At 43.8% G+C, this 20,105-nt stretch overlaps 1 protein-coding gene across 2 annotated transcripts; it reads left to right on the top strand.

The window, feature by feature from the left end:
• Window positions 1-777: 777 nt before the first annotated feature.
• On the top strand, window positions 778-20,043 carry tspan17 (tetraspanin 17). Of its 2 annotated transcripts, XM_030108735.1 has the most exons (9): window positions 778-1,337; window positions 12,021-12,071; window positions 15,416-15,562; window positions 16,323-16,493; window positions 17,013-17,138; window positions 17,470-17,517; window positions 19,064-19,180; window positions 19,442-19,537; window positions 19,572-20,043. In XM_030108735.1, exons 1-8 carry the CDS (start codon window positions 1,251-1,253, stop codon window positions 19,505-19,507), a joined length of 813 nt encoding a protein of 270 aa, XP_029964595.1. In that variant the 5' UTR covers window positions 778-1,250; the 3' UTR covers window positions 19,508-19,537; window positions 19,572-20,043. The 2 variants fall into 2 exon arrangements, with proteins under 2 accessions (XP_029964595.1, XP_029964588.1); XM_030108728.1 differs by having other exon boundaries at window positions 19,442-20,043.
• Window positions 20,044-20,105: the final 62 nt, after the last annotated feature.

Below are 20,105 nucleotides of genomic sequence, written 5' to 3'. Positions count from 1 at the left end.
TTAATTACAATTTAATTTCAGTGTTCACCTTGTTGTCTCTTGAAAATGAATAACCTTATTTATGGTATTGTTATGTGCTTTAGATCTTTGGTTTATTTTGGGTTATTTTCTTTTGTTTGTTGGCTTTAAAGCTTTTTTTTTTCACATATTCTGGTTATTCTGAGTTCCTTTCATGAGGAGTATAGCCATGAATAAGCACTGGCTAATCTTTTTCTCGATCATTTGAACTGAGCAGTATTTGTTGGTGTTTGTATTGTCCTGCTCATGTGTGTAATTATGACCAGAAATCATTCATTCATTCATTCATTCATTTACAACTCATGTTTTTATTCTTAAAGGGAATTTAGCTGCGACTGCTCCGCCACTGCAGTACATTGGAAATAAATGAAGAGCTTATTTGTCTGGACCTGAACAAATTTAGTTGCAGGCCGGCTTTGGTCCGCGGGCTTTATGTTGAACACCACATAAGTTAATGAATGAAGTTTGGGTGACTGGTGTTGACAGTAGGATGATCCTGCTTCATTTCTTGATGTAATCCTTGACATTTGTTATACAGCTGTAGGTTCATTACAGTTGAAACTTCCAGTATGACCACGATCGAGTTTAAACGAGGTAGAAGTGAGATTTTTTTTATTTAATTTTTTTTCCCCCTATTTTTTATTTTATCGTGTTGAAGCGGTTCGACATGAAGTGAAAACATGTTTTGGGACACAAGAGGCCGCTCTTGAGGTGAAAAGGGCGCCAGCCAGCCAGCGCAGTGGGCTCCTTCCCGTTTGACAGCAGGGGCTTGTTTTCCAGCACCAAACAACAAGGATGAAGACTCCGGGCGACGATGCGGCAGCGCAGATAACATCGGGCAGCTTGAGCTGAAAGCCCCGCCGGAGGTGTCTCCCTCTCTCCCGGTGTGTCCCGGAGGAAAGCAGCGGCAGCGAGGCTGGACAAGTGCAGATGAATGTCTGCGCCGTAGGGAAGCGTCCCTGCAGTTGTTGTGGTTAGCCGCTAATGCTAACTGGAGAAGTTGGGAGCTAGCTGGCCTAGCAAGCTAACGGTTATGATCGGGAGGAGGCGATAATAGACTCATATGTTTGATTTAAGCCGCTGCGGCTGCAAAACTCGGGCGCATTCGGCTCATGGGGCCGGCTTACATTGATTTGAGAAGTTTGGGGAAAGTGCAGCTTTGGCTGAGCCTTTGAAGTGGTAGTTGTAGTAGTTTCCTAGCCTCACAGTTAGCCTCCACCATCCCTGGAAGAATGAGTAGAAAACACCATCACTTTAAAGGAGCCGAGGTCAGCTGCTGCGTCAAATACTTCCTATTTGGGTTCAACATATTATTCTGGGTAAGTAAATACACTTCTTATTCATCGGATCTCTTTGTTGGTTCATTAAAATGACGGTAATGCTGCTAAACAGAAGTAATATTAAACATTTTTGTGACAGCATGGTGTGTACAAACTTGATCCCATATTACCGATATGTGTGCTTTAAGATAATTTTAGGAAATGTGATTTATTTACTAATGTAAACCTGTGTTTTTGTTGCTCTTGTTTGTTGTTGTTTGTGTGGTGTCTTGCATAACAGATTAGCTTGTTAGTTTGCTGTAATGAGGAAGGAATTAATTAGTTGCAGAGCAGGACAGGGCTGTGTCATATAACAAAGTCCTCCAATGATGAATGAAGTTAATTTTTTCCTTATTGCTTTTGAATGCTAACCTTTAATCTCTGTTTTGCACCTCTACTCCCTCTCATAAAGAGCCATAGTCTTCTAAAGTATCTCATAAACTGGTTGAATTAGCTGTGTTGGTGAGTTCAGTCCAAGTACCAGTCACTTTGAATAAAGTTCCTGCAAGTGTAACAGGAGCTGGCCGTGGTTTAATTTTCTGGTGCAGTTGCTTGCCTTCTGACGTGTTGGTACAATTGAGCTGAAAAATGGCCCGGGTCTCATCTGTATTGTTCAGCCTGTGGCAAGTGATCCCACGTCTCCTTTACAACACCACCCCCTCCATCTTTATCCCTCCTCGGCCTGAAAAGTTTCTCTGTTCAGGCTCCCTCGCCCCTCCCTCTCCACCCGTCTGCCGTTGCCTGTGTGCGGCTGGCGTAGTATCGTGTCTGTGGGTGAAGGAATGGCGTGTCTGTGTGCCCCAGAGGGTCTTCCCACACACAGTTGGAAGGAAAAGGCCACACGGCCTGAATACCACCCAGCCCTCCTCTTTTCAGGCGCCCCTTTCACTCCCTCCACTACTATAGCGCTTGGCCTCTGCGGGAAAGCATTGTTTGTCTTTGCTCACACACCCACAGACGTACAAAGAGGGATGGTGGGGACAAAGACTATGAGAAAAGGGAGGGTGCGATTTTGCAGTTTCCACCATCATATGCTTCTTCTTTTGTGCTCATCAGGTACACAGGATCCACTCTTACTTCTGCCTTTATGCCTCTACAGGTTTAGATTGTACAGCAGAGATAATATGAACTGAAAAAAATGTCTCAAGCCCGGGCTTGGTGAAGGAAGATGTACAAATTCATCTCACAAGATATAAAAAAAGAAGCTTTGATATTCAATTGGGTCTGAGCAATCAACCAGGAAATATTGAGTCATGGGGCTGCAGCATTGTGTCTGACTCATATTGTGTTCTTTGAGAGCGTTTGACACTCAAAGCCAAACTAACCATCTTGTGTCTGAGCTCTCCGAAACTGTTGAACAAGTTACAACTCGCTGGCTGTTTCTGGTAATAATCACTACAAGTTGTTTGGCTCTTGTCTTTGTGTTGCAGAACTGGATTTGACAGACAAGCCAGCGCATTGCAGAAATAGAGAGAGATGGGTTTTATTCTCCACAAATCAACCCATTTGTCTTTCCTATAGTGATCTTGTCAGTCTCCAAAATGCTGCCTAAATTGAGACAAAATGCTTGCAAGTCCATAAACCCTGCGAGCAAGATGGAGCAGTACAGGCTAGCGCTTCTTCTCTCTGTGAATTCTTGCAGCGCCTGAGCGTGCTGTCAGCAGCCACACATTCTCACCCAAGAACAACACACCTTCTCTCCTCAGAATAGACACATTCTTCACCTCCACTTAATTAATCACATTTTCTGCCTGAGCTGCTGAAATGTTTGGAAGCTCCACACGCTGTAATTAAGAGCTTGTTAAGCTGTAACCAAGTTGCTGAGTTGGTTGGATGCGGGCGGAGCGTTATTAGCCAGCTCCGGATTGGAGTGCCTGTTCACCTCTGGCCACGCCGCTCCTTCGCAGGTGGACGCCTGGAAAGAAGCGCCACTGCGGCCATTTGGGGACGCACTGCTTGAGACGCTTTTAGAATAGAGCTGTAAGAAGATCCCGATACGTTTAGTACGCAAATACTCACCGCATCACTGAGTCATATTTTATAATATGGAATCGATTCTCAAAAATACATCATTTATTTTTAGTTAATAATTTATGTCCATATATTTGTCTGGTATTTGTATAGTTCACTTTGTGTTGTGTTTAAACCCCGTCGACAGATATAGATCACATTTATGAACTGTTTTTATTTGGTTTGTTCCTCATGTTATACATCCATTGTATTAATCTTAATTATACATATAAAGAAACGGCCTTCATTCAGAGCCAGTTTATAACATAATTTCTTCATTTAGCCACCAGAACTGCAGATCGCGCCCAACATGGAAAATGTCTCCGCAGAGCTGTTTGTGCTTTATGCAAATGGGCTCATCACTTGAATATACTCGGGTTCTTCAACCTGCTTCAGGTTGTCTGCCGCCGATTCAGTCCTCGCTTCTTCCCACTCACAGGGCTGAAGTGTCCTTGGACTGCAAGCTGCTCTCAGCGGAGGTCGAGTCACGGCGGCGTGGTGGTGGTTGTTGTTGTTGAAATTGAATTCAGATTGAAAGTGTGACGCATGTTGAGACTGCTAAGGTGAGAAGGCACAGTATCAGTCCATTTACCACAATAGATGTTTCAGTATGTCGCCTCCTGCTCTGGAACAACTCGATACACTCTGTAGATAGTTTTGTGCTTTTTTGAACCAAACTTTTGATATTGTTTGAAAAATTATATACAGACAATTGACAGTCTGTGTCGGTGTCGCTGGCACAGTGTCCCACAAGCTAAAAAGATACCTGTTTAAAAGTTTAAGAGGCTAACTTAGGTTCGCATTGGGTTCTTTGGTAAATCCCTCCGTATGCTGAGATCTCTGAAAACGTTTCACTCAGAAGTCATTCGAAAATTAAAGTCTTGAACTCAGTCTTCTTGAAAGTTTGGGCTCAGACTTTGACTTTTGTCTGAGATTTAAATGTGGCAACAAAGTGAAACATCATCCAGAAGCCCTGCAGGCAGTGAAGCAACAGGTTTTTGTAGTGGTAGTCTTAAGCAAAAACACTGTGGTGAATGTAATTTGGTTCATTGTATGTTTTAGAAAATGGAGTTTGTCTATTGTGAACCAGGGCTGGGCAATATGGACCAAAGGGTTTTTTTTTTTTTTACCTCAAATTCAAATCTGAATCAAAGTCACTATTGTAATGCAGCACAGACTCTTTTATTAACCACCAGCGGCACAAAATTAACGTGTGTGGGGGGTGGGGGTCAGACCAGTGAAATGACAGCACAGGAATGCACAAAATTCCAAAAGTTTTAGTGCAAATTACTAGGATACATGCATGAAAAAGTAATATCTTCAAAATAAGTAAAATGTAGACCTTTCAATCCTGCTGCCACGAAAAAGGCAGCAATGACTCAACTATACGCAGTTATCTGACAGGCCGTACTGGACCGTCTGGCGTCCCAGGTTTGGCCCCCAGACCATGAGTTTGACAGAGCTGACCAGAATGACAGAAAACATGAAGGAAACGCCCCCTCCTGTCTGCGGCTCACAGCTCCGGAGGAGGCGGAACTTTTGGTCAAAACATGTTTTTTGCGTTCTCAGCAGATAGATTTTTGTCTGCTCAGAGTTGGATGGGTTAAATCACCAGTTCCTCTGTGAAGCACCTTTGGGTGTGGGGCGATCGGCCAACACGTGCGCTAATTAACGATCCATTATTTGTGCAGCGCAGTCAACAGATCGTGAACATCATTGTTCTTTGCTATGTTGTCTGTCTGCAAACTTGTTAGGTGAACAGCTGGGCGAGCATGCAGCGAGGGGCGGGGCCAAGTTTAGGTCTCTTTTCTGATCATTTTCAATAGTATGTTTTTTTTTTTTTTTTTTGGTTTTGTGAAAATTTCAGCATTTTAGAATAGAAAGACTTTTTAATCCCTGAGGGAAATTCATGAACATATACTTTTCATCACGTATAACTGTTTTCTACAGCAAAGAACTTCAAACTATAAATTTAAATTCAGGGACTAAATTTTAGTTCCTGAACTAAAATGTATTTCACTCACTGCTCTAATTCCAATGCAAAAACATGGGGTATTCACTATTCAGTGTATTTCCATTTGGCCCAACTGAGATCAAACTAGACTTGTTTGTTACTCTGGAAACCCCTTATGAGCCAGTTTTTTTGTAACTGATCATTTCTCTTCACATATCAAACACAGTCAAACCAGCGTCATTGGTGTTGAATGTGAATGAGTCTGATCGCATTGAACTAAACTCTGAAGGCATCTTGCAGCTAATGTAGCAGGATTTAGCACATTTCATAAATGAAATACAAGCGAAACCTGTTTTTTAAGAATTCCCCATTTGTTGCAACACACTGCCAGATAAGAGTACCTCTGAAAGGTTGTTTGCTGTGCTGCAAAAATAAGTAAAGATGATTCGTGTGTAATATTAGGAAAGCTCTGGGGAGTGAGAACAGAGAGGCTGGAGAGCCGAGGCATGCAGTGGGTTAGGGCTCGCTCAACCTCCTGAGAAAGCACTCCTCTGTATACACGATGTGATACTAGATAACACTTATTTTCCTGTATTCTTCCCCGGTATTTTTCATGTTTAGCTGTTTTTGACTTTCCCGCAGATAAAATCCAGTGCGAACCGGGAGTCAGAGTCCACTCAGTGCGAGAGCTTTCTCTTTTCAACACAGATGCTCTCAAAGCAGTAAGAGCTTCAAATAACACACGGGTGTCTCTTGTTTCCACTTCTGGTTTTCATTTTAAACCCGGGTTTGGGCTAGAACTGCTGCAAAACTTTTGATTAATGAGCTGATTGGGCAGTATTGGGCAGGAAGAAGTGCCGATATAGGGACATGTTCGTTTCCCCTCGAGTCACACTGGCTGAATAATTAGTTCATCCACTCGACAATATGGCCTGCTCAGGGATGGCTGTTCACACGGTCAGAGGCATTAGATATTCAGTTTTTCGAGGAGTCATTGAAAGGGCAGTCACACTCCAGTAGGTCTATACCCTATGCATTTGTGTGTGTGACCAAGAGGAGGGGAGCTTGATTTTCCTGCTAGTTAGTCGAGGTTAATGGGATCAGCTGGCTTAAGGAGGCATCTTCTCAAGTGTTGATAATCTTTGTCCACACGGAGGGAGAAACCCTCGCTGTGGGACACACACATCTTCCAGCAGCACTGTGGAAAAACCCTGATTTAAATAAAGAAGTGCATATGAGGACATCAAGTTTGCAGCTTTTTGCATAATTGTTCACTGGTGAATTAGAGTAATATAGCGACGCGGTTCATGAATCAGACAAAATAATCAGAAGGAGTGAAAGCAAATTACTTAGAAGTGTAGGTGAGGTTTGATTAAACAAAGAAGAGATAAACAAGGACACTGTATTCTGCTTTCTCTGTTTAATTTGGTTTTATTCCTGAATTCTTGAGAGGCGCGGAGGATGTTTAAAATAAGCATCTCGTGTTTGATTTATCCTTTGTGTTTATCTCCTGCTGCTACAGTGAAAAACACGGATTGTTTGTCGAGCTTCTTGACAAGGTGCATGCTTCGCTGCCACACATTGGCCTGGATTTGATTCTGACTGCCCACGAAGTCAGATAAAAACCAGGCGATAGAAGCAGCGTGTACAAAGGAAAGGTTCATCACGTTGTTCTGAATGTTCTCATTCAGTGAACGTCACTGAATGTTATTGTCCCATGGATTATACAGATAGGGTATCAGACTGTGCATAGATTGTTCACACTACAGGCAAAATTGCATGTTGTTGCTTGTGTGTGATCCATGTAGCGTTTGATCTGTGCTCCATTTTCCCTTTAATCTCCTTCATACCTTCATCATATGGTGATGATTTGGTCGACCACTAGTCCAAAACATCTCCAAACTTGATACACACAGGCAGACACGTGTGTCATCCGTATTTACTTCCATGAACGCTGCGCTTTCGCTGTTCTGAGTTTGTCCTAATTAGATTTGCGATTGCAGTAGAAAGCGAGAATATGTCAATTTTTAGAAACTGGAGCAGATCTGGAAATCTGCCTGTTGCCTCTATGTTGAGGGCTCCTGCTTCTGGCGTCTCTGTGATGTCTTGGCGAATCGGAGACTGGAGCAGGGGGGTCTACAGTCTTTCTTGGAGAGCGCCAAGGACAAAATTTTGGTTTATACAGTTAGAGATGCTGCACAGTGGAGTTTACTGATGTGAGCTCATTTTAAATGCAGACTGTGCAAATTTTTGATGAAATTTAGTTTTTCTGTTAGTATTTCTGCCATAAAATCTTTATCTTTTCGTCACAATAATCAGAGCATATTCTCATATGTCTGTGGAACTTCAGCAAATTCTTAGCGGCTTTTTAATAGTAAATGCATTCAGATCTGAAGTGTTGGCAAATCCAAGCTCATCTGAAACACGATCATCATGCCAGATGGTAACACAGTGTGCATAAACGCTCATCCGCTTCCAAAAAAGACAGCAAATATTCATGTAAAACAGTTCCCTATTGTTTTGTGTCGAATGAGGGGAAATGATTTGGCCTTCTGAGTGACATTGGATTGGAAAACAAGCAGAAGTGCTGAACAGATATTTCTCCACCAGAAATTAGACTAATTGCTTTAACTTTGACAATAACAACTATTACCAAAACTAAGATGTATCATGTAGACGGAGGCTTCAACTCGCCCGTTCTTTGACAAGTCTTAGAGCTGCAGTTATTACTCAGGATCAATTTAGAACATTATTAGATTAATCTAAATTAAAGAATACTACAGAAATAATTTCATGTAGTATTTATTTTTTGCAGCGTGCTCTTCATCACAGTCATGACTCGTTCTTAGAGGGCTGTACGAATTCAATTTTTCCAGTTGACTTGTTGCCATTCATGCAATTTCTTGCATGAATTCACGGAAGTATGATGTGAATTACATCAATATATTTATTTCTTACGGTCAACTGAAGGTTTTTTAACTGGAAATAATAGCAACAACACTAATAATAATTATAATAAACCGTGCAAGTTCCTGGGTGGGCGAAATCAGCTGAACTGTTTTAACTCCAATGTTTCATTTCTAAGTGTTTAAAATTCTGTCTACTTTTCAGTTCATTGTGAGATACAGAGAGAAACAGCAGGCTGCCACAAATGATACCTTTGTAGCTGTCCCACTTAACGCTGCCTTCAAGGGCGCCTTGAGCTGTGACGGGGAAAATACAACTTGACATGCAATAAAGTAGTTTTGACCGGAAATAATAACACATTTGGCCACATAACAGCAGCACCTTTCCAGTGTGTGTGGTTGCTCTTTTCTTTTTCGAAGTGCCACAGTGGAGTGGCATTGTTTTTTTTTTCTTCTTCTTCTGCCTAATTGAGTTCAGAGTTGACAATAAACAGAAATGTCTGTATCCATACGAAACAGTTCATGTTCATCACTTTGATTTAGAAGTTGATTTTTTTTATTGTGCTTCATCATGTTTGCACGCCTTGATTATCTTATGATTTGATCTCTCCGTCATAAAAAGTTCAGGAAGAGAGTGGAGACTTTGACCAGAAGAACAGATCCTCCGGGTGAATCACTCCCTGTTTAATGGTCCACCAAGTTGAGTCAGCGCAGTGTCGGAGGTGATGTTTTTGAATACGTGTTTGCATATTTGAAGCGTTGCCAGTCCCTCCCACAGCAAGTTTATCCAAACTCGGATGATATACTCTGTGCGTTTTGATCACATCACGACCTCCATCCTCCTCGATATTAGCCAGGAATGGAAAATGTTTCTACGCGGATGTTATGAAAGTGACGGGTGTGCAGTCAGGTGCAGATGGTGGGCGGGCGTGGGTGGAGGTGGGGCAGGATTTAAAGAGAGGATTTGAAAAAGACCAAATATCTTTCTCAACCTTCAAACCTGAGCCAGCAGGACATCTGGCATTTGATTATATGAGAATTGACTTAGATAAAGTTTACTTTGACTTCTTGAGTTGCCTTGAAATGCCGCATGGTGACTAGTTGGAGGTGGATTGTGGGATCTCTGAATGTTAGCATCTCTGGTGTCCCTGCAGTATAATGTCTTCCTCACCAAACATGTGAAAAAGCACTAATTGAACGCAACGCTCCTGCTGAAATCCGAGTTATTCTTCATCTTCTTTGTCTAATTAGGACAATTTAAAATGTTTCCCAAGTGCAGCAATGGTAGATAATAACTGTAATTAGGAAAATATCAGCTGTTGTGCTGCCTAGATACTATTCATCAAAGTCTAATCAACTCCCACTGATTTCCCATTGAGGACCGAGCAATGGGAGTTAGACAGGAAGCACATCACCGAGACGTTGGTGGGCAGGATTGTTTTTATTTACAGCTATTTTGTGGAGAGTGAAACCAGTGTGTCTTCTCTACAGGGGGTCCGTTCGGATAGGACGTCAAATCCTGTCTGACAGTGACAGCTCATTCTTCTAATTTGAGTAATGTGTGGTTTGGGGGATTTGTTGATTGTTCAAACTGAAATGATTTTGTAAAACCATTTCGGTGGTAACCAGTGGGAATTTTCATCCCGACGAGCCACCTCCATGCGTTACTCTCTTTGGACGTGGTGAGGATGGATTAAAGCTGCATTGAGGCTATATTGAGGGTTTATTGAGCCTGTGTTGGGGCTGTATTGAGTATGTATTATGTCTGTATTCGATTTGTATATGTACAATAACTGATGCTGCAGAGCGCAGACGGCAGGCGTAATAAGAAAATAGGTCAGTGTCTGTTGTTTTGTGAGCCACTGCGCTGTATTGAGGCTATATTGAAGATGTTTTCGTGAGTATTAGACCCATATTGAGGGTGAATTGAAGATAATGGTAATCTTCATTCAGGCTTTGTTGATGATATATCAAGTGTGTGTGTAATAAAGACACTCGGAGACTGAATTGAAGCCATAACGATAATGACAATGTATTGAATATGGACTGATTGTGTATTTGAGCGGTTTTGAAGATGTATTTAGAGTTGCTTGAATCTGTATTGAAGCTGCTTTGAATGAGTATTGATTGTGTGTATCAAGGCTATATCAAAGATCTATTTAGAGCACATTGAGTGTATGTTGGGCTTGTAATGAGGCTGTATATTGACGGCGTATTAAGAGTTCATTGAGTTCACACAATAAACCCGATACAGTGGCTCTGTAAGTTTAAAATATGAGCCCAAGAAACAATCCAGGACTTACAGAGTGTTTCACAGTCCACTTCTTTCAAAATCAGTAGCACTTGAACTCCAAGTATGAAATCAGGCAAGGACCAAAGAGGTCTGTATTTACCATCAAACAGAGGAGATCACTGTTATCTTCCCCTGCTCTCCTTTATTCATTTTGAAAGTGATTGTGAAATCTCATCTGTTTGAAATGCCACCGCCATGACTGCTGTGAAAGTGATTGTCACACGTACCAATGTCTGCGGTCGTCTTTTTCCGTCTTTGTGGTTCGATGCTAAATTACCACTGCGAATGCAAAGTGGACTCTGATTTGAGCCTGTCACCAGGTATATACTGCATATTTTTTATTGACTTAATTTTCAAGGGATTTCTCTGACCGTTGAAATTGCAATTTCCTGCAGAGCGAAGAGTTGGTTCCGCTCCCTTTGATGTGCGAGGATGAATGTTTTCTCTGTAGTCCTCCTGCTCACCTTGTCTCCTCCTGCATGTCATTTCCAGCTAAAACCGCCACGCCCTCTGCTACAACTGCTTATGTAACCGACAGGCCGGCTCAGCGGTGACTTCCCCACCCCCGCTGCTGCTGCTGCTGCTGCTGCTGTTGTTTTTTGTTGTTGCTTTACGTACTGTCATGTTGTTGGCCTCATGTGCACGCGAGCAGTTTTTCATCACTTCGCCTGCTTTTTATGTTTGAGGCTCTTATAAAGTTGATTTCGCAGCTATCCTAATTCTGACGTGAGTAAACCCATGCTTACATTAACTGATGATTTTCCCAACGTGCAGCCCGGTTTGCGCAGGTCTAAAGCCTTGCTGTTGTTTGGTATCACTGAGGGCAGTGTAGTAATCTTATAATGCGTCCCTCTATAGCCGTCACCTGGCACTCTTTCAGCAGGTTTCAATCCCTGAGCCTTGCATTCATCCTCCACGAGGATGGGAGGCTAATACCAGAGGGATTTCCTTCTCTCTCCAGGTATCGCATCCTGCAGCCTCTTAAGCGGCCCTGCGCTCTGTGTCTAACCTGCAGTAACCTGCATATGCTGTGCTTCACTGTTTTTCACAGTACGTTAAGACACCCGAGGAGGATTCGGTTTTGTTTTAAAGCTTGAAAAGCTATTTTCCTCAGTCGGGCTCTTTCCGTAGGTGCAAGCTTGCGCTTCATAGGAATACGGGTTATTTCACATGAGAGATTGCTGTTTTGCTTTCCTCTTCTCCTTTGTGTGGAGGCTGACTCAGTGCTGGGAAAAGATTATGTCACAGATTAGCATGGATCAATCAGCACAACAAAATACGACTGTGAATCTGCAGACAGTTGTGTTGTTTGCATACGTTGCTCTGGAGACGCTACGCCCCAAATCCCCCTGATAGAAGAGGAATTAAGTTGTCTGCCTTTGAGATGAATCTACAGATACTTACAGTCCGTGTTCAACCGAATTTGATGTTTTTCCTCACAACAGTCTCATTCATTAATATGTGCTTGATTGTTTGCTTCCCACCTCACACTGTGGCCTCCTTTGTGCTTTGTTTTACAGTTACTAGGAGCAGCTTTCTTGGCCATCGGACTGTGGGCATGGGCAGAGAAGGTACGTCCAAACACAATTACACAACGTGATTTCCTCAGCAACATAACCGATTATTCCTCCTGATATTTTTGCCGTAATAAGCTGGAAGTAGAAGCAGCAATTTTAGACGTGAACCGAGCTTTTTAGAGAAGAGCAGGGAAAAGTAAAATCGCCATTCCCGAAGCACTCAAAGGCGTATTACTCTGGTAATGGTTCTGGTAAAAAAAAAAAAAAAAAACATCTTTGTCTTTTCAGGAAATGAGTTTTTTTCTGCTGCTGGCTCAAGTGCGGCGTGTAACTAAGTTTTGTTGAGCCAATATGTAGTTAATGGTCAAATTGTTTTTCCAATAGGTGAATTAGAGCTAAAAAGGATGCTTGTGTTTGACTCTCGGCCACCAGGAGTCGAACACTCTGTGCTGCATGAGAGTCTATCACGAGACGGATTGGACTCCATATTTGCGCGGAAATTGCTGACTGTTTATTGTCCTCGTTGCGCCGTCTGCAAAGGTTACGTACGCCATTAACCTCGTGTGCAGTGAATCACAGCAACATGCAAAACTTCTTCCAATTGAGTTAGCACTCAATTTGTTCATTAATTAGCAAGAAATTGTTGCAGTCAGTTTAGTAAATGCTGCACCAGCGTAAAAACATGTACTGATTAGCAACATCTGGTCATGAACCCTGTGCAAATAGGACTGCACTGAAGTACCTTTGTGGAACAGCGTGAATAATTTAAAGGGATTAGGCTGAATGATGTACAGCAGTTGCTGGAAAAGCGTAATGGCGAGTTTTGGTCTCACTGACTGAGATGATTAGTTTCAAGCCCACTGTGTGGAGCCAGGCTACACATTGTTTGTGGGTCTTGTGCTAAAATTTAAATGAAGGCTGTTTATTCTGCATCAGTGCTGTAATAACACAAGAAAGCGGCATGTTGCCTCTGTGTTGCAATTCTTGTGAAGTGCAGAAGGAGATTAACTAAAGCAATGTGAGATTTCGGCGTTTTTCCAGCTTGAGTCACAAGTGTTTGACATGTGCACGGGTTGTGGAAATCAAACGAGATCTGAAGAAAGGAGGAGCGACTGTGCATGGAGCAGAACAACTCCCGAAAACTTGGAACGCTGTGAAGAATGTAAATAAAAACAGAAGGCAATGATTTGCCAATCTAATAAAACCATATTTGACGTCCAATAGAACATAAACAACTTTGCAAATGCTGAAACTGAGGCATTTTGTGATCTTATGGAAAAGTACTGTGACAATTTATTGACAGCAACACATTTGAAAAAAGCTGGGACAGCACCATATTACCTATCCTTAAGCATCTCTTCTTCTTTTTATCCACCGCCTGTCAGTATCTGGGAAATGAAGAGGCCAGTTGCTGTGACAGGATTGTAGTCTCCTTCTCGTCCCGTGCAGGTTTCTAGCTGCTCAGCAGTCCTGGTCTGCAATAGTCTGACCGGTCTGCACCTGGACCGTTCCACTGTAAAGCCGCGGTGCCACGATAGATGGATGTCTGGCTGAAATATGCAACATCTTCCTTGAAAAAGGCAGGACGGGCACAGATGTTTCTGTAAAACATCAGAGTACTTTACTTTCCAGATGTGCAAGCTGCGCACACCATAGGCAGTAATGCAGCCCCATACCATCACAGATGGAGGGTTTAACCTGCGCGCTGATAACGAGCTGGATGGTCCCTCTCCTCTTGAGGCCATACAAAGAGCCATCCATCATTTACTAAGGGAATTCTAAAATTAGACTTGTCTGATTGCAGAACGAGTTTCCATTTCGACTCAGAACTTTTCAAAAGATCTTTGGCTCAGGGAAGATGGCAGCGTTTCTGGATCATGTTCATATGCAGCTTCTTTTCACAGTACAGCTCACACATGACTGCACAGCGAACTGTGCTCTGACTTTAGGCCTTCCTCCTGCGGCTAGTGTTGATTTAAATTGAGATTTTCCCACAATTTCCCGCAAGTTTTTAGCGAATGGTCAACCTTATCTCACCTCTACATCTGAGAATGGCTGTGTATCTCTGAAAGCTCCTTTTATAAAGCCGGTCATGTTACTGGGTAGTAAACCTAATTAGTTTTTACGTGCACCTCCAGTGGTTTCAGTTTGAGCCGATAAAGGCCCTGTTTAAACGACAATGTTTTTAACTGAATACAGAAAACTTTAGTTGTTTTGGGGCGACAACAGTGGTGGGAGCCTTTTAAAACAACTTTTTGAAAATGGTTTCCAAGGTGCAGCTTTTTGAAAGCGCTTCGACTGTTTCTCCATGGAAATGGGCAAAATAAAAACAATGGCGACTCCAATGTCGTGACTTCTACTCCATATTTCTTGATAGTTTTATAGTTGAGCCACTCGAATAGTAATCCAACGCTGTCGTCTGTCCATGTGAATGTCATTGTTCATGTTTGTAGTTCTAGTTATGTCCTCTGTAAGTTTTCATCACACAAACAACCATCAGCATGCATTGGTGGCCCAACATGAAAACTGCTTTCTGCCATTTCACTTCATACAGACATCATTTCAAAACTCCACCGTGTAAACATGAAACGTTCCAACTTTTATGAGAAATGTCGGTGAGATCAAATTCAAGATGAACAAACATTTTCTCCGAAAGGTCTCAGTTTCAACATGAAATCTATTTTTAATGTTCTTTATACTTGATAAAATATAAGTTAATGACAACTGAAAAATCATTGTATTTTGTTTTTATTGAACGGAGCGTTCCAGCTTTGGGAGAATTTGTGTGTGGCGTGAGTGTAATATATATTCCATGAAGGAACCGCAGCTTAGGAGGAAAGCTGTCACTGTTGAGGCTTGATGAACCCCAGAGACCCACAGGAAAGCATGCTGGGGGACGCTGTGGCGTGGGGGCTGCAGGGCAGGAAACACAGAGAGGAAGGACAGATTAGGTCATGAAGCTCTGAGCCTTCAAATGTTTTCAGAAGGTTTTCCCTCGCCTGATAAAAGCTCCAACTGCCACAGAATGAATCTGTGTTCAGCATAAATTGATTTCGAAACCCCCCCCGGGATTTTTTTATTTTATTTAGACAGCGGCATATTTGATAGATACCAATCTAATGAAACAGATAACTGTATTGCAGTTTAATAGATTTTTCTGCAGCACGTCTGTATGTCTGCGCTGAGTAAACCCCGCCGGCCTCTCGCCCGTGACACCAGTTCAATTCCCACCTTTTCCTCTTTGACATCGCACAATCTTTTGATGGCGAACTGGGTTTTTTTTTTTTTTTTTTTAGCAGAGTGAGAAATTTCACCATGACCTTGTAAGAAGAATGGTAGAAAGCGATTCTCTGAAGTAAATTTAAACTGCACTTTTGTCTGTCTTCCTTCCCCCTCAGGGTGTGCTGTCCAACCTGTCATCCATCACAGATCTAGGAGGCTTCGACCCCGTGTGGCTCTTCATCGTCGTAGGAGGGGTCATGTTCATCCTGGGCTTTGCCGGCTGCATCGGAGCGCTCAGAGAGAACACCTTCCTGCTCAAATTCGTAAGCCCGCTCCCGGCCTTGTGCGCACAGACGCCGTTTAAACCACTTCACACTCCCCTTAGATCTGCAGTTCACACCAGAGCCAAGGCTGTCAGTGCAGCAGGTGTCACTTTGACTCAGCCGAGGCGAACGCCGTGACTGGCTTCACAGCAGAAACGTGTCCTCTCGTTTCAAAACCGAGTCCCGTTACATCAGAAAGTAATGATGGGAAACACACGCCTCTCCCAGTCCACTAAAGGATGTTTTTGTTTTTCCCGTGTGTGTGTCGAGCAAATTTTTCCAGCGGAAATGTGATTCTTAAATGCAAAGCCACCGCAGCACTGAACTCGGAGGCTTATTCGAAGCCAGCCGTATCGATACGAACGTGAGATTGACGTAGACAAACTCGCCTTGTTGCCGGCTGCGATGCAGAGCAGCTATTAACTCTCGCTGACGTCCATTAGCAGCAGTGAGGCAGGCGTCAGGGCGAGGAGCTAATGTGGCTGTTGTGCATTTATCATTAGCCCCGTCTCTTCCTACATTTACCGTAAAGGGATGATATAACGGTACCTGTGGGACTGCGGCTTATGTTGCCACACTCTCACTTAGCGGATCAGGGCCGAGGCTCCAGCCAGACCTTCACAGGGACAAGACATCAAAGCTGTCCTTTCTGTTGCTTTTTGAAATAACAAAGCATTTTCATGGCCGCACCCAAAGTCCCGATTGAAGTGACAAGTGCATTGTTTTTGTGTTTGTTTGTATGTGTCATGCACTTTCCCAGTTTTCTGTGTTCCTGGGTTTGATCTTCTTCTTGGAGCTGACTGCGGGGATCCTCGCCTTCGTCTTCAAGGATTGGATCAAAGACCAGCTCAACTTTTTCATCAACAACAATGTCAAGGCCTACCGCGATGACATCGACTTGCAGAACCTCATCGACTTTGCCCAGGAATACGTGAGTGCGCACGTGCTTACTGAGCCCTGCCACTCAAATCAGGTGTTCAGTGTTAACGTTTCATGCCTCGCGATTATGATAGAATCACCGTGTTCTGTTTAAAAAAAAAAAGAAAATGCTTATCTGAAGTGATAAAGTGGAGCTGAATCAGCCTCATTCCAGGCAGAGAGGGGAGAGTCGGCCTCTGCCACACTGAAGTAATCTCTTGATTAATGTGATTGTACTTCCTCCTAACGGTTATCCAATTATATGAATGAAACAGTTAGGGTAATTGGCTTCCGTGTGTAAATGCCGGACTCTGTCATGACGCACGCTTAAGGCAATTAGATCCGCCTCGGTCTCGCCATTTGAGTCTGTCTGCGGAGCGGCTGTCCGCCACGGTAATCTGGCGAGCGCACCACCCGGGCTGACCCGAGCCCGCTCCCAGCGAGCGGCTCCAAGAGCAGATCAGGGGAGGTAAATCTGTCTGTTAGCCAGAGCCGGCGGTTTAATCTGGGCCTGTTGTCGCTGCTGTCTCAGTGGTCATGCTGCGGAGCACACGGGCCCGACGACTGGAACCTGAACATCTACTTCAACTGCACTGACAAGAACCCCAGCAGGGAGCGCTGCGGAGTCCCCTTCTCCTGCTGTGTCAAAGACCCTGCAGTGAGTCACACATTAACTGTATTAGGAATCATCCATCTGCATTTAAATGAGTAATCCTGGAGGGATGCGACTGCAGCATTTGTGTTTAGCATGACGGCCGTGTGTTCAGATTCTGGCTTGTTGTTTTGGACGTGGCGTTGCAAGTTGAATATTTTCTTGAAGTCGTGTCAGTTTGTCAAATCATGTGATTCTTTCAGTACTTGCTGTTTCTGAATCTTATATTTTATTAAACACATTTGTCGCCACTTTTAGAAAATAAGCATTTCAGATGGAGTTGGTTGATTGAAATGGTCCTCCTTTTATTTTTTTTAAAATTTATTTTCCTTTGCAGGAAGATGTCATCAACACACAATGTGGCTACGATGTTCGGCTTCAAGGGGTCAGTGTCTGTTCGATTCTGTTTGTATCATTTCCGAAGATGGATTCTTTCCTGTCTTCCCTTTATTATCTTATCTCCCCGACTCCTGAGTCTAATTCTCTAAATCAATCACAGTATATCCAGAATGCTTTTTCCAATTGAATCTAAAATGCGGACAGTTTGAGAGAAACATCTCACTTGACAAGTATCTCTACAATGGAGCCATTGAGCAGAGCAGGAGCTCGGCTGGGAGTCCCAGCTGTTACGCTTGACAACATGTGACCGACTGCAAACCTGTTTGGTTGAAACGACCACAGCAGTCTGAGCCGTTGAGGGCAAATTGTCAATCACAGCGTTTGCATTTGACTTGCTAATCTATCTCAGTCCCCCTCTCAGTATAAATGGGTTCACGTTTGAAACAGCAATGAAAATGTTTCACAGCGCTGGAGAGAAGGATTCCTCCTTGCATATATGCCTTCAGAGATATTGCCAACACAGCAGACATGGGGAATGTTCTGGGTTAGAACTCCTTGGCATGCCTCTTGCTTTAATAACAGATTGTTCTTCTAACAGGCATAATTAGGCTCCAGTTTTAGCCCGGAGAACAGTCTTGCTTCGCTCTGTAATTGGCGACTCCAGTGGGTTCTGCCAGTCCGTTCCCTTCTCCTCTGTGTGTGGGTGTGGTGGTTACAACTCGCTGCACTGCAGTCAGAAAGATTGCTGTTGCTAGGCGAAGTGCAACACAGCCAACCACCTGCCACAGAGTTGGTATGAATTAATTTTCTGCGCGCTAACGCCCCGGCCGTTGACATTTCGCTGGAGCTATCAGCCCTGTGCAGCGAGTTCCTGACGCCTGTTTGCTCAGTGTCGAGGTTGCGGGGAGGAAGAGCGGGAGACGTGCGGAGGACAGAAGCACAACAAAGGCAGAGGGCTGAAATAGCTCCAGAGGAAGTTCACCAGGAGAAAAACCAGAATGTTTCCTGCTTTTTTATTGGCTGCCAGGAGAGTCACTTCACCTCTCATTGGCCGAAAGCGAGCTCTCAGGTTTTTGCAAGAGAACAAAGACTTTGCCTGGTTGACTTGTCTTGAGGAGTAACAAAGAGAGCATTGTGTGGAGGCTTCCATTCTTAGCCCTCTTTTAGTGTCACCGCGGCCGTAAATTACACCTTTTTATTTGCGCCTCCGAAAAAGACCCTGTACATCATCAGCTCAATCTGACAGCACAGGCAGCCATCTGTCCGGTAACAGGAAACAGATTTTGCCTGTTTGTTCAGTCCAGGCCGGATCCTCAGAGGAGATGAACACTCAGCCGCGGCCCTCTCCATGATGTCCAGTCACCGACACCAAGCTGAGCCGTGTGACTCACTTTATTACGCAGCCTTCATGTCGTCCTCAGTGACGGAGTCGGCAGGCCGAATGCCGTCTGTTTGTTCAGCGCTTTAGTCATAGCTCAGAGTTCACATGCTGGTTTCACTGATATCGGCGACTTCCTCACTGAAACTTCTTCTTTTAAATTAAAATCTACCCATTCCACACTTCACTGTACTTCTAATCTGTTTGTTTGAAGGAGCTGGACCGACAGCAATACATCTACACCAAAGGCTGCGTGGGGCAGTTTGAGAAGTGGCTTCAAGACAACCTGATTATTGTAGCTGGAATCTTTGTGGGAATTGCACTTTTACAGGTAATGAGCTGCACGCAGATATTTTCCCTCTGTGAATATTCTCGTGGGAAACCTGCTGTATGTAGAATGAGGCGTTCACCTCAAAGCACATCTCTGCTTTCAGTTTGTTCCATCACTGCCATCTAGTGGCGATGATGTGCAACATCAAGCAAAAACCACTGCATTTCATTCAGCAGGCTGTTCTCTCTGATCTCTCTGGAAACCCGCTTCCCACTGTCAACAATTAAATGTCTGGTTTCTCCTTGTCCCCCCCCCCCCCAGATTTTTGGTATCTGCCTTGCTCAGAACCTGGTGAGTGACGTTAAAGCTGTCAAAGCCAACTGGTGACAGGAGGAGTGAAGCGGGGCGGCCCCACCCCTGCCCGCCCCGCCCCGCCCCGCCCCTCCCAGCAGGCCCCGCCTGGTCGACGCAGCACACACACGGTCCCGTCCAGCCGAGGGGCTGAGAGCCAACAGGTCCGGCCTCCTTCGCCACCGAGCTGAGCAGCACAGCCACACTCGGCACTTGTCTAAATGCAGACTCAAAGACTTTACTGCCCCGTGACCTTTGAAGGGGGAGAAGGAAACGATTCCATGCAAAACCAAACAGTCAAAACTTTGTTTACCTCTCAGATGGGATTTTTAACCCAGATATACCGAGGACAGTCCTGTGTACTTCAGAATTTTACTTTTTTTTTTTGTTCTTTTAATTTCCACTGATTTTTGTTCTTTGGACAAAGTTATTTATGGCACGTAGTTGCACAAGGACTCCTGTCAACGAGGAGATCGGAAGCCATGGATTGAGAATAAGAGACAACTGACAAACACAAGTGACAATGAGCCAGCTTTTTTTCTTTTTTTTTTTTTTTTTTTTTTTTAGGTCAAGCGTCACGTTGCGTCGGAGCTTTGGTCCCACGCAGCGAGAAGAAGAAGAAAAAAGAAAAAAA

Source organism: Salarias fasciatus, chromosome 2 (assembly GCF_902148845.1).
Source record: "Salarias fasciatus chromosome 2, fSalaFa1.1, whole genome shotgun sequence".
Lineage (NCBI taxonomy): Eukaryota > Metazoa > Chordata > Actinopteri > Blenniiformes > Blenniidae > Salarias > Salarias fasciatus.
Note: the sequence above shows the minus strand (reverse complement) of the source record. Positions and strands in the feature narration are given on the sequence as shown.